This window comes from Equus caballus, chromosome 12, assembly GCF_041296265.1.
Source record: "Equus caballus isolate H_3958 breed thoroughbred chromosome 12, TB-T2T, whole genome shotgun sequence".
Lineage (NCBI taxonomy): Eukaryota > Metazoa > Chordata > Mammalia > Perissodactyla > Equidae > Equus > Equus caballus.
Window position 1 is genome coordinate 24,614,576 of NC_091695.1, and position 12,832 is coordinate 24,627,407.

Here is a 12,832-nt window from a genome sequence, read left to right on the forward strand (position 1 = left end):
AGTTTAGTAGGGCAGCAGGGTATTTTCACCAAGAAGTACCTAGAAGGCAGTAGGTAACAGTAATTATTATTATTATCATTACTGTTGTTGATGTGCTCTGTAGAGTCTCGTGTCTATAGTGGGCATACACAGGTGTTCCTTAATGAATGGCTGTTGGGTGAATGAATTCCAAGTGAAGGAGTATTATGGGGACTGGCAGTGAAGGAAATGAGAACTTTGAGTTGAGAGAGACTATTTTATTACCTGACAATATCTCCAAATGCTTTCAACAAGGGCTTGTTCACATACTGCAGTCCATGCTTGGCACACAGTGACCTCACCAGAGGTGCCACCTTGTGATAATTATGGCACAGCATTGTGGGGAATAGACTAGGGAAAAAGAGATGAGAGATATAAAACTTGGACCTAAAGAGAGACTCGAAGGAGTGGCGTCTTTCCCCTATTATTCAATAAAATTATATCAGCAGTGCAGACCCACCCTTGACCTTGCACAATACTTCTGTTCTGGGATGTTCAAACACTCTTGGCAAAACACTGTCATTTTCTCTCTTAACCCTCTGTGAGCCATGCAGGTGGCAAATGTTTAGGAAGAGGTAAGAGAATAAATATTAGCTCCACTGAAAGTGCATACATTTGGCAAGGTCAAATGGAAGTATATTCTTTATCAACACCTCTTCTGATTTTTTACATTTTTTTATCACTTACCCCCACAACACAACTAGCAATAAACCAGGTTTTCTTTTTCACCAGTTTGAATGACCTGAGAGTTAGAGATAACCACACTCCACCTCCATCTCTGTTTCTCTCCATCCATCTAACTACTGTATCATGAAAATGATCTAGTCATGGTATGTGGGGAGAAGTCCTAAGACAGGAATAAGAATTGAGGAGAGCTGGGATTTTACCCAAGGTTTTCACTAATTGCCAGATGATCTTCAAGGGTTTTAACTAACGGCCAGATGGCCTTCTAGGGTTTTAATCTGTTCCTTAGTAAAATAAGAATAATAACACTTTCTTTCATTGCTGAGATTTTAAAAAACTAACATGAGAGCAAGGATGAGCACATATCATGCATAGACATAAGATCTCTTTCCCTCTCTGACTATCACAGAAATGGCTTAGACGGAGAAGATCTGTAAAATTCCTCCCCTGAATATTCTAGACTGACTGACTCTCAAAGTATTGTCATTTTCTCTTTCTTTGGGGCATGTCTACCTAACTGACCCGTTGGTAAATTATTTCCAGGTACATTTCGGAAATTGCAGGAGGGATTGCATTCTCTCATGGAGTATATTGTGACCTTGACTCTAAAGATATAGATATAGATAGATAATTAAATTGTAATTAAGTTCAATGTAACTTGTTATCCAAGTGATCTAATTTTTCTTGGGTTTTCCAAACAAACCAAATGCAAAGACAATAACCACTAATTCCTAAGTTCATAGAATCAGGAAATTCAGGCACTGGCACTTTTCCAGGATTTCACTCCATTTACTCAAAAGTATTACATATCCTTCTTTTCTTTCTTCCCTTCCTTACCATTGATGTGAATAGAAAGATAGCAGGCTTTAGACAATTCTGGTTCATATTTTCCTTCTGATATCTCTAGCATAGTGCTCTGCTCTGGACTGTAGAGGTGATTTTTTTTTTCTTTTGAATAATATTAGCCCTGAGCTAACTACTGCCAATCCTCCTATTTTTGCTGAGGAAGACTAGCGCTGAGACTACATCCATGCCCATCTTCCTCTCTTTTATACATGGGACGCCTACCACAGCATGGCTTTTTCCAAGTGGTGCCATGGCAGCACCAGGGATCTGAAATGGTGAACCCTGGGCTGCTGAGAAGCGGAACATGCAAACTTAACTGCCATGCCACCCAGCCAGCCCCAGGAGGTGATGTTATAAGTGACAGCCCTGGCCCCTCTGATCACTGCTCTCACTGTTTCTATCACTGGTGCTCGATTTGGAAGTTCAGGTGCCTAGTGAACCAGTCATTGAAAAAGGACTGTTCAACATTACAGGTGGCCAAGACCTGCAAAGAAAAAGCTTACGTTAGATGTAAATGAGCCCAAGGTTCAAACAAAAAAAATTGTATTTATTCTTTTACTCAGTCAACAAGTGCTTATTGAGTACCTATTTTGTGTAAGAAACAATGAGGTATAAAAAATATACACAGTCCTAGGTTTCAAGAAACTTACAATTTAAAAAAGCAACAACACATTTTGCAAGGCAATACATATCAAAACATATGTAGGATGTGAAGGGGCTATGTCCCTATCAGCCCTTGAATACAGAAGTCAGAGGTGTCATGAATGCAGATTTTAGAAGTTGGAAGTGGGATTGTAAGGTCCTAGTAAAGACTGTAGGGGTTAGAATCCATTTCCATTGAGAGGACTCCTAAATGGGAAGTAAGGCATTCAATAGTTCGGTGCATAGGAGTGCAGTCAAATATAAGTGGCTTCCTTTGCAATTTTACTTTGTGAATTTAGAAAACATTATTCTGAAAAGGAGTTCATTGGCTTCTCCAGACTGCCAACATTAAGAACCCTCATGAATGTCATTTGATTCCATGCCTTTTTAAGGTTTAATTCCAGTTGGGGTTGTTGTCATTTCGAATGAAATTTTTCTATTTGTTCTATGTCAATGTTTCTCAAAGTGTACGTCACAAAAACTTGGGGTTCCCTAGGATTCTTTCAGGGGATCTGCAGTTTCAAAACTGTTCCTGTAATTCTTATAAGACATTATTTACCCTTTTCATTCTCATTCTTTCATCCATGAATGGTGGATTTTTCCAGAGTTTACTAAACATGGGATGGCATCATTAATCTGATGTTTATGTACATTGGTTTTATTCTTGCTATTTTAAACTCAATATTTAAACATATCTCCTTTTTATTTTCAAATACCGTAAATATCAATGGATATGACCTATGCAAACAATAGCTCTTTGAGCTTCTCAGTAACTTTCAAAAATGTCAATTTGTTCTGTGACCAAAAGGTTTGAGAACCACTATTCTTTACTTCATGAAAGGTCCCTTGAGTTTGGAAATGAGCTAGGAGAAGCAAGCAGCATATTGGCTGGGTTCTGGAGTTAATCATCCCATGCTACTGGAAGGCTTAGGAAACAGGGGTGTGCCGCCTTGATCACAACTCTGTTAATCATTCCTGGCATGCTTGGAGAGCATGTCATGTATTCTCTCTGGGCCTCTCTCCCTATACAATGAAAGGAGGTGAATTCTAGGGTCTTTCAAGGAGAAAAATTCATTCTGTAATTCTAGGAGTCTCAGATTCACTTGAAAGGCCATGTCATGTGGAAGTTTAAAGCAGGAGTCAGTAAACTTTTTCTACAATGTGCCAGACAGGAAATATTTTAATCCTTTGCCACAGCTACTCAATTCTGCTGTCATAGCATGAAAGCAGTCATAGATAATATGTAAATGAATGAGCATGGCTGTGTTCCAATAAAACAGTACTTATGAAAACAGGCAGTGAGCTGGATTTGCCCTTGGACTGAAATTTATTGACCTTTGCTTGAGTGCAAGAGCTCTGAAATCCAACTGCTAAGGTTTAAGACCTGCTTCTACCACTTATTAACTGTGTTACTTTAGGTAAGTTACTCAACTTCTTCATGCCTCAATTTTCTCATCTATAAAATGATAATGATCATAGCACCTCCCGTATGTAGTTGCATGCAAAGAAGTAGACAGTGCGAGGCCACAGGCAAGCATTTGGTAAGTATGAATTATTATTATTTATTTTTTCAGTGGAGTTGAGGAAGATTGATCCTGAGTTAACATCTGTTACCAATCTGTCTCTCTTACTTTGAGGAATATTCTCCCCGAGCTAACATCTGTGTTAGTCCTCCTCTATATGTTATGTCACAGGCCTTAACATCATGGCTTTATGAGTGCTGTGTAGGTCTGCACACGGCATCTGAACCCAAGAAATCCAGACTGCTAAAGCGGAGCATGCAAACCCAACCACTATGCCGCCTGGCCAGCCTCTTAATTATTATCACTTGAGGTAACCAGACTCTTAATCAGTATGGTCTGAAGTATCTTCTTCCCGGATCTTCATTATTACCTGAGTGCTGAGCCAGTCCCGATTCTCTTCTCTGCTCATTTTCATTGGTACGTGGCTCATCTGGGTGACATATACTATCCAGCGACTCTCAAGAGACCTTTCAGAGAATAAAAGGGGAAGTGGTGACTCCATGGGGTGCTATGGTTCCAATCACCAGCCTGCAAGACCTAGCTAAGAATTGGAGGAAATGGAAAAGACTCAACAATTTTTCAAAACTGGTAATCGTTTGTTGCTATTTTTATCTAGAGATGACACTTTAAACATTTGTTTTCATAACTTGTCATACTGCCTATTGTATGAGAGCAGTGGCCCAATAATTTGCTGTAAACATTGGTGCAGGATCAAAAGATATCTAGGGAAATTAACTGCATATGCAAAAGGATTGACAGCCTGAGATTTTTCATCAGGTAGAGCTGGTTCCAATCTCTGGTTTGGTACTGCCAGTGGCACTTACTGGCTTTAGAAACTTGGGAAAGTGATTCAATCTCTCTGACTTTGGTTTTTGGGAAATCTCTAGTCATAAAGTAACTTTAAAATATTCCTCTCATTCTATTATCTTTGGGAAAGATTATGGATGTCAAACTGGATTGTAATTTTAAATAGTTTGAGATTAGATGGAATACTGCAATTCGGAATGAAGAAAGTGGGGAAAAAAGAGAAGATTGGCTAATGTTTTTCCAAGTAGCTCTTTGTATTAAACCATTTCTACCAGTTTTTTTCACACTTTTTTGATAATGTTGCAGTTATAGAGAAGGGGGCATAGTGTCATAATCTTCTGCCCATCACAAATTGATTAGACAAGGAAGGTAAGAGGATCATCCAGGTTATTGGAATAAGAGGATATTCTTGTTTTCTTACTTGACTAAATAGATAAGCCCTAGGGTTCCAAGGATTCCATAGAAATGGCCAAATATGATGAAATAGCGGATGTAAAAACTGCTGATCCAGGCAAATTCCTGCAGAGACAAATGCTCAAAAGTTAGATGCCCTGAACACAATTTCAATTCCCCTTTTCTAGGCTAGGGTCCCTTCACATACTTGCTAAATCTTATGTCCTGTTACTCAAGGAAGTTACATCTGGAAGGGACAAAGCATTTTCATTTCCCATTTTCAACCTGATCTAGCTTCAGAGAATGATTCAAGTTACACCCCAATACCTTCGGAAGTACCACTGTTGTATGGATTGCACGTTCACATATATCGGCATGAAGAAGGGAAGAGCAATTGAAGAAGTACAAAAGAAAAGATGGTGAATAAATGAGCAGATTGTGATTGCAAGTGAGCAGGAGTCTATCTTTTCCCCATACCACACCTGGAATTTTGAACCTGAGAAAGAATGCAAGGTGGAGATGCATAACCACATCCTAGACTCCACCAGGCTTTTTCAGTCTCTTAGGATGAACCAGGAATTTGGTTCAAACTCCCACAAGGAGACTAGAGAAGCTTTGAAGATTTGAGCCATTCTTGATGGAAGCATCCTGGAAGAGCTTCTTCTGTGAGCTTTCAAGTTTTCTCAAGGTCTATGGAATCCATCAGTCCTTCACATTCTTTAGGATTCATCACTGTCACAGTATGTCAAGGTGGCAGAAATAAAGAAGGTGTACTCATCGCCTGGGTAAAGGGTTATGTACCTGCTTCTCTTCTAAGACTAATGAGGATGCCTGGAGCACAAAGGCATTTATGGAGACCCTTTTGGTTTTGACAGACTCTCTCCTTGACAAAACTTTAGTCAAGTCCTCTGAATCCTCTTCTTCACTAGGCCTCAGCATTGGTCTACAAGCTCTCAAACTGCAAACTCTGAGCAAGAAAGATTTCATCCACCCTCCACAATAAGAGACTGGAACAAACACCAGCATAGCTTCTAACAGGTCAAAGCCACATCTCTGGGATGAGCCCTGCCCCCTTAAAGTCCCTCCAGAGGAAAGTCAAGACTGTCACAGAAGGTACTGCTTGTTTAAGCCAAAACGTGACTATGGGCCTCTGACCTCCCTTTTCATTTCTGCTAGAAAACTTACAACTATAAACCTTTTCTATGTCCCTTTGAGATGTATCTTCTACATGCAGAAATATCTTTCTCAAGGTCCTGGGAGTCATCCTTTGGAAAGATAATCATCAGGAAGGATAGGGCCCTGCATCCATGTCTCTGTGGGAGGGTAGGAGCCTAACACAGATTTCCTAATCACATTGAGGAGCTTCCCCTCCCCTCAACGTCTTTCAGTAATTTCCTTTTCATGTGCCAGGCTTTAAGGTCTCCCACTTCTTGATTCACCAGAGTTGAGCTCCACTTATACTGAATTTTCCATTTCCTACAGCAGTACCTTGAATAAAATCTGTCTTGCCACGTTTAAGAAAAGACTAACTCAGTTTCTCTTTGACAAATTGAGGATGACTCATTTGTACCCATGTTACTAAGTTGTCATTTGAAGGGAAAGGATATAGTGAAATAGCTGCTGAGAGTAGTATAGTTTGTGAGGTGGGCATTCTGCAGTCAATCCACACCCTTTATTCATTCTTCATAAGCTAAGGGCGTATTGCAGCACTACAGACATGGGAGATGAGTTCAGAAATGAAACTTCAACTGCTTTTTTATTACATGAACACACATCTAGTTAGGCTGGGGGTCATATTCTGGTCAAAATGGGGCACCATTGTCCTCATTCCTCTTTTTGATCATGCAAGAAAAGGAGAAGGTGACTACCACAGGAAGGGGCTGCAAAATTCCAGCATGCACAGCAGAGGAAGTTGCCCCCATATCTCAAAATATGAGCTTACATGCCACTCTTTTCAGGCATGTTACCGATGACCACTGGCAACCAACATCTGGGCAAATCAGGCATCCACAACAGAGTTTCCCAGTCTTACCACTGTGAACGTTTTGGGCCAGATAATTCTTTATTGTTAGGCATTGTCCTATGTACTGTAGGATGTTTAACAGCGTCCCTGGCTTTCTACAAACCTGGAAGCTATTACCATATTTTCTTCTCTGTTATGATAACCAAAAATGTCTCCAGACATTGTCAGATGTCCCATTGGCAGCAATGTTACTCCTGGTGAAGAACCACTAATCTACAGGAGATGTTTGGGACATTCCCTGATTTGGGCTTATTTCCTGAATGTTTAGATGAGCATATTTTGAGGTTCCATGAACTTTTACTTGTGAGCTGTTATGTGTTTGATTTTGATTAAGAGCAAAGCATTTTTGCCGCTGATGTTTTTCATTACTGCCAGTGTTAATAGTTACCCTAGTTTCTTTTCAGCCTCGACCACATTCAGACCTAATATATAAATATATATATATATGTGTGTGTGTGTGTGTGTGTATCAATCTTACTCATTGATCAATAGATAGATATAGATACATAGCAGGTACACATGTATATCCAAATTATGTATATATATTATTGTCCACAAAGATATCTTCTACAGTAATGTGTAAGCCCTGGGAACAGCCAACTTTCTTTCACACAGAAGCTCTATAGCTGTCTTTTATTCCCAGAGCTCTACATTTCCTGGCATCATACTGTCCATGCTTTGGCATTCTTTTGCTATCTGTCTTTTCTCCTGATCCAATACCGCTATTCTTTTCTTCTTGACAGGTCTTTAGTCTACCCAGGATGAGAGTCCCAGATGCAAATCCCCTTGATTGACATCCTGCCTTCCATCCTTCTTGGAGCATCTCCTTCCCTGCCTCATACCCAGAGTGATGAGATGACTATTAAAAATTCCTATTTGCTTTTCCATTTTCCTTTCCAGATTTTCACCCCAGGAAGTCTGAAAGAAGACATGCTGCTTTTCTCAGTCACAATAAGACAGTGGCTTGTCTCTGTTGGCGGGTTCCAGTCTGCCTTCTGGCTTGACAACTGCTTGCCTCAAGGAAATGGAATGAGAAGAAATGTGGCTGCAAGGAGACTCACCCGTGTAGAATAACAGGTGCTGCTTCTCACAGTTGATGTATTTGATTTTCTTCTTGCCATACTGCATGGAGAGAGAAGAAAACTTAGATGAAAGACAATACCTCTGGCTACTACAGTGAAGGACATCTGTGTGTATGAATGAAAGGGTCTATGAGTGTCTAGAATATCTATGGAAACAGTGATCTGATCAAAGTTCACTTGTGGTCACATTTGAGGCACTAGAAGAACCAGAAGTGGGATGGGAGGAAATCCTGTGGCATCTTTTTGCTTTAATTAAATGTGGGTAATTCTTGCATGCATGGTGTATTACGTTTGACCATGGGCATTGCGATCATTTTTTCAATCCCATGGAAACCATTTTGAAATTTTTTGTCCTTATGTTGAGTGGAGTGGTGATTCAGAAGAAAATTTCTTATGAGTTTTCCCAAATCTTCTTTAACTGCAGTGTATAGAATTCTGCTGGAAGCTCAGTCTCCATCTATATTTATTCACTCAAGAGATGTTTATTGAATGGTCATGTAGGAAAAATATAGGCATGGCTCCTCCTATCTGTTTCATCATTCCTCCTTTGTGTTCTCATCATGAATGTCATGCTGTGGTTTTTGTTGAGAAGACATGATAATATTATATATAATCCCATGACTGGGAATTTCATTCATTTTCTTGGGGTCTCTCTCAGTTAATTTAGTCTTTCAGTGCACAAAGACAGCAAATACCCTGAGAGAAGACATAGAAGTAATGGTTGTATATCCAGTAACTAGCAGACTCTCAATGTTTAATCTAAGGAATGAATAAATAAATGATAATTCACATTCACTCTGTATTTTTGCTGTATGTTCAATTACTTATCACTCCAGGCAGTGGTTGACTCTTGCTTTCCTCATTCCCTTGATAAGTTCACTCTTACATATAGTTTTCCTCTCTTGTGGATAGTAGAGTTTTTACATCCTTCTCTTATTGTCAAAAATAAGAAGTAAATATCATGGTGATGAAGTAATAATAGCTATTTGCAGTTACTCTCAAACTTCCAAATATTTAAGTAATGGGAAGCATGGAAGAAAGAATAGCTAGAAAATGCTTGGGAGTTAGCGAACCAAGGTGAAGGGGTGATTTTGAAAATGTCTCCACAGGAGGACTCTGAACCTCCCAGGTGCACGGGACCTGGCACATTGAGGATTCAATTAATGACTGCTGAAGGACGGAATATTTGAAGAAAGTGGTAGAAAGATTCACAGTAAAATGAGAAGAAAGGAAAACTTCAAGACTCATCAGAACTATTTTTTGATGCCAAACAACTGAATTTAAAAATGTAAATAATTTTAAGTAATGTCTTCTATGGTAGCTTAGAAGCTATATTGTACAGAAGTTGAGGTTTCAAGTGAGAAGTCCCAAGAGCAGCTGTAAAACCTGCGAGGTGGCGTCCACCATTTGTGAAGAGGCAACACGCATATTGAATATGACTCTAAAGAAGGCACTTCTGGAGAGGGTTGTGCTGCTTCGCGAACTTCAGTGAGACAAATCTTCTTTCCCTGGGGGGATAATTAGAGAAATTTAAAATGTCACAGTTTTCGTGATGAGCATAGGAGTTCACAGACATCACAGTGGCCCAAACTGTTTGCAGAACCATGGTCAAAAGCAAGTGACTTGTGATCAAAGCTAACGATTTTCTTTACAACTCTAGGCAGCATATTTCATTTCCTAATCAGCTGGGGAAGAAGATGAGTTGCCAAAAGCTGGGAAAACCTATTTTCAAAACATTGTACATAATTTTTGTTTTTTGTACCACAGGGCTTGGGCAGTGACTGACAAATCTGTGCTCTTTTATTTTATAAAACTCCTAAATTCTTCTAGAAAGAGACAGCACCCTCTTCCTAAGTACCTGATTCTCACGATTCATCATTTCCCCCTGAGAAGACAGACTTCTGTGGCTGTCCCTAAACCTGATTTGTTGACAGAAGATCACCCCCTAAGAAACTTAGCAATTATTCTTGACTTTATGTCTTTAAGTTGAGGTTTAAAAAATGATCAACATGTGAGAATTTCTGGAATTGATATTTTGCTTTGTTTTCTGTGGTTTATGAAGTCCAAATTAGAGCTGGTGTCTCTAAGTATCTTCAAGACACTTGGGCAGCGGTTCATGTGTAAATGAACCAAAATGAATGTTAGCTGAAAATAACAACATAGTATCTTCTAGATGAGCTGGAATTACTTGAGATAATTAGCTATTTTGTTGTTTGTGATTTAGTGATTATTGAATATACTGACATGCCTTCTCTAAGTGAATATCTCTATATGCTTCTTAAACTTTGAAGAGTCATTGTCAACCTCAGTCATCTAGTTTCATTGTCTAACATTAGCTTGGGTTGTCTCAGAGGTAGTGACAGGTGCTGCGGAGGGATCCCTCTGCCACCAGGATTGCTGAAGCACAGTGTTAGGGGTTATCACATTTCCTACTGCAGGAAGTTGGATTGGATGACCTTTATGGTCATAGAGTCACACACTCCACATCTCCTCCTGTTCTTATAACCCAAGATTCTGTCATTTCAAATTTGTAACCTGGACATAAAAGGAGAGTTGCCCTCAGAATATGCTTGAAGCTGGAACCTTCAGCTTGATTTTTACAAAGCAAACCTGTAGACCTTTCCAAGAACCACTTCCAGTAACATTTCTCTGGTGCCCCTGATTTCTAAATGTACCTCAACAGGTTGAATGTCTCCAAACAGAATAATTGAGCCCAGGTTAATATCTTGGTCTTTGGAACAGATGTTTGGTTTTACATGACGCTGGAAGTGTCCATGATTCCACCAGTTTCTTGATATGCCCTGAGGAGAAGAGAGAGTTGATTAGCTGCAAGATTTCTCTCCTGAAATATCCTTTGCTATCAGAGTTTCCTGCATACATCTCCAAAGTCAAAATAAGATACTTGAGCTTCTCAAACTTGTCCCCACAGCCAGGTCACAGAATAATTCACTGGACAGAGGCTCTCAAAGTCTATGAACAAATAGTTATCTGATTCAGGAACATAATCCTGGATAAAACTACTCTTGATAATGAAAAAATCATAAAAACCTGTTGAAATAGAATGCTTTTCCATCATTATGTTTCATGATTCAGATTGAAGAAAAAGTCTAAAGATAGATGGGGCAGAGAGTATGCTTCCTTGTTGTAAAACAAGTAAAGAAATCTCAGTTCCAAGACTTGAATTAATTCTGTGGAAAAAAATTGGCCCTTCATTTTGAAGAATCCTATTTCAATGAAAATTTCAAAAAAATTATGGATCTGAAATGATCTTGTAAGGGTCTTGACTCAGATCTTTGCATGAACAGGCTTCAATGCTCTGGTATAAAAATAAATGTGAGTAAAAATATTTCAGCTGAAGCCAAGCTTGAATCATGTCTGATGAGGTTGCTTGTGGTTTTATCTCTCTGAAAGAAAGTCTGAATGTGTTAATAAAACAAAGGATTCAGAAACACATCAACCTGATTCATAAACTAAATAAATACTGCTGTGTGGTGTGGACAAATTACTCATCCCCTTTGAGGGTCAATTTCGTCTCCAATAAATAGAGTATAATGACATTTATATCCATGGGACATTTGGGGAGACATGAGATGCTGTACATAAAATGTTGGCACATTGAAATATTTAGTTTCCCCTCGTTTCTCCTATTATGTTAATCATTTATAGAAGAATAAGCAGTAGACGTAGTTTTTCCTCAGTATTTGACATCTATCCATAACTGTCTGATGCATGTTTTAGATTTACACTGTTCAATTACGTAGTCCCTAGTGGCTATTGAGCACTTGAAATGTGACCAAATTAAGATGGGCTGAAAGAGTATAATGCATACTAGATGTTGAAGACTCTGAATGAAAAGGGGATGTATGTATCTTATTAATAACTTTTATGCTGATTACAGGTTGAAATGATAATATTTGAATACATATATTGTGATAAAGTTACCTTCTAAAATGTGACTATCAGAAAATTTAAAATGACATGCATTTTAAATGTGGTTGGTATTATTTTTTTATGTTGGACTACGTTGATTGATTCATCTATAGTAGAGAGAGATGAGTATGTTTGAAAATCTGTAAGTGTTGCCTTTCCAGAGTATTCACTGAGTTTTCTCATAGCCACCCACCCCCTTACCCCAATCCATCAGGAGAGGCATCCTCTTCTCAATTCTAACACTTGCTAATACCCTTACACTGGAATCTCTCTCTCAAGTCTAGATCTCTCTTGAATTTTATGCTTGAATGAGCAGTCACTTTCCAAACATTTCCTTTTGGATGTCTCATGATATTTCAAACTCAATGTGTGCCACTCAATTTCTATTCCCCCTTCTGGTGCCCCACCACACTCCAAGCTTCTCTCAAAGTGCACACTACTCACTCACTCTTAAAATTGTGTATTCACTCATTTATTCACCTATTCATTATTTATTCTGAAGTATGTGCCATATGTCAGATACTGAGCTAGGCATTTGGAATATACAGATAGACAGGATAAAGTGGTGTTCTCACACTTATGAAACATAGAATCTAGTGGGAGCAGTAGACAGTTTAACAAGAACAGTACCATAAGCAATGATACTGTTTTTCAATTAAAACCTCTGAGAACCATCATTCGCCCTCAACCAGTATCTGATTGCATCCTTTTAGCTAATGGCTAACTGTGGAAATTGCTAATGTGAGTGACAGGTTTTGATTCATGATAGATCGGGAGTAGACCTTGACAGCTCAAGATCTGGGAGCTTAGAATACTGGTCAGAGGAATTATTGGTGTGATCAAAAGCTGCTGCCTCCAGCCTGGTCCCTGTGTCTGGAAGCCAC

At 39.1% G+C, this 12,832-nt stretch overlaps 1 protein-coding gene across 1 annotated transcript in view; it reads right to left on the reverse strand.

The window, feature by feature from the left end:
* Positions 1-2,077: 2,077 nt before the first annotated feature.
* Positions 2,078-12,832, reverse strand: part of LOC100066417 (fatty acid desaturase 2-like protein FADS2B) — a 49,220-nt gene continuing 38,465 nt past the window's right edge. The window contains exons 2-6 of the mRNA XM_070228668.1: positions 10,694-10,819; positions 9,405-9,526; positions 7,998-8,058; positions 4,942-5,039; positions 2,078-4,180 (exon numbers count right to left, since the gene is read on the reverse strand). Of these exons, the coding sequence (XP_070084769.1) occupies positions 4,036-4,180; positions 4,942-5,039; positions 7,998-8,058; positions 9,405-9,526; positions 10,694-10,819 (552 nt within the window). The 3' untranslated portion in view covers positions 2,078-4,035. The remainder of the gene's footprint in view (positions 4,181-4,941; positions 5,040-7,997; positions 8,059-9,404; positions 9,527-10,693; positions 10,820-12,832) is intronic.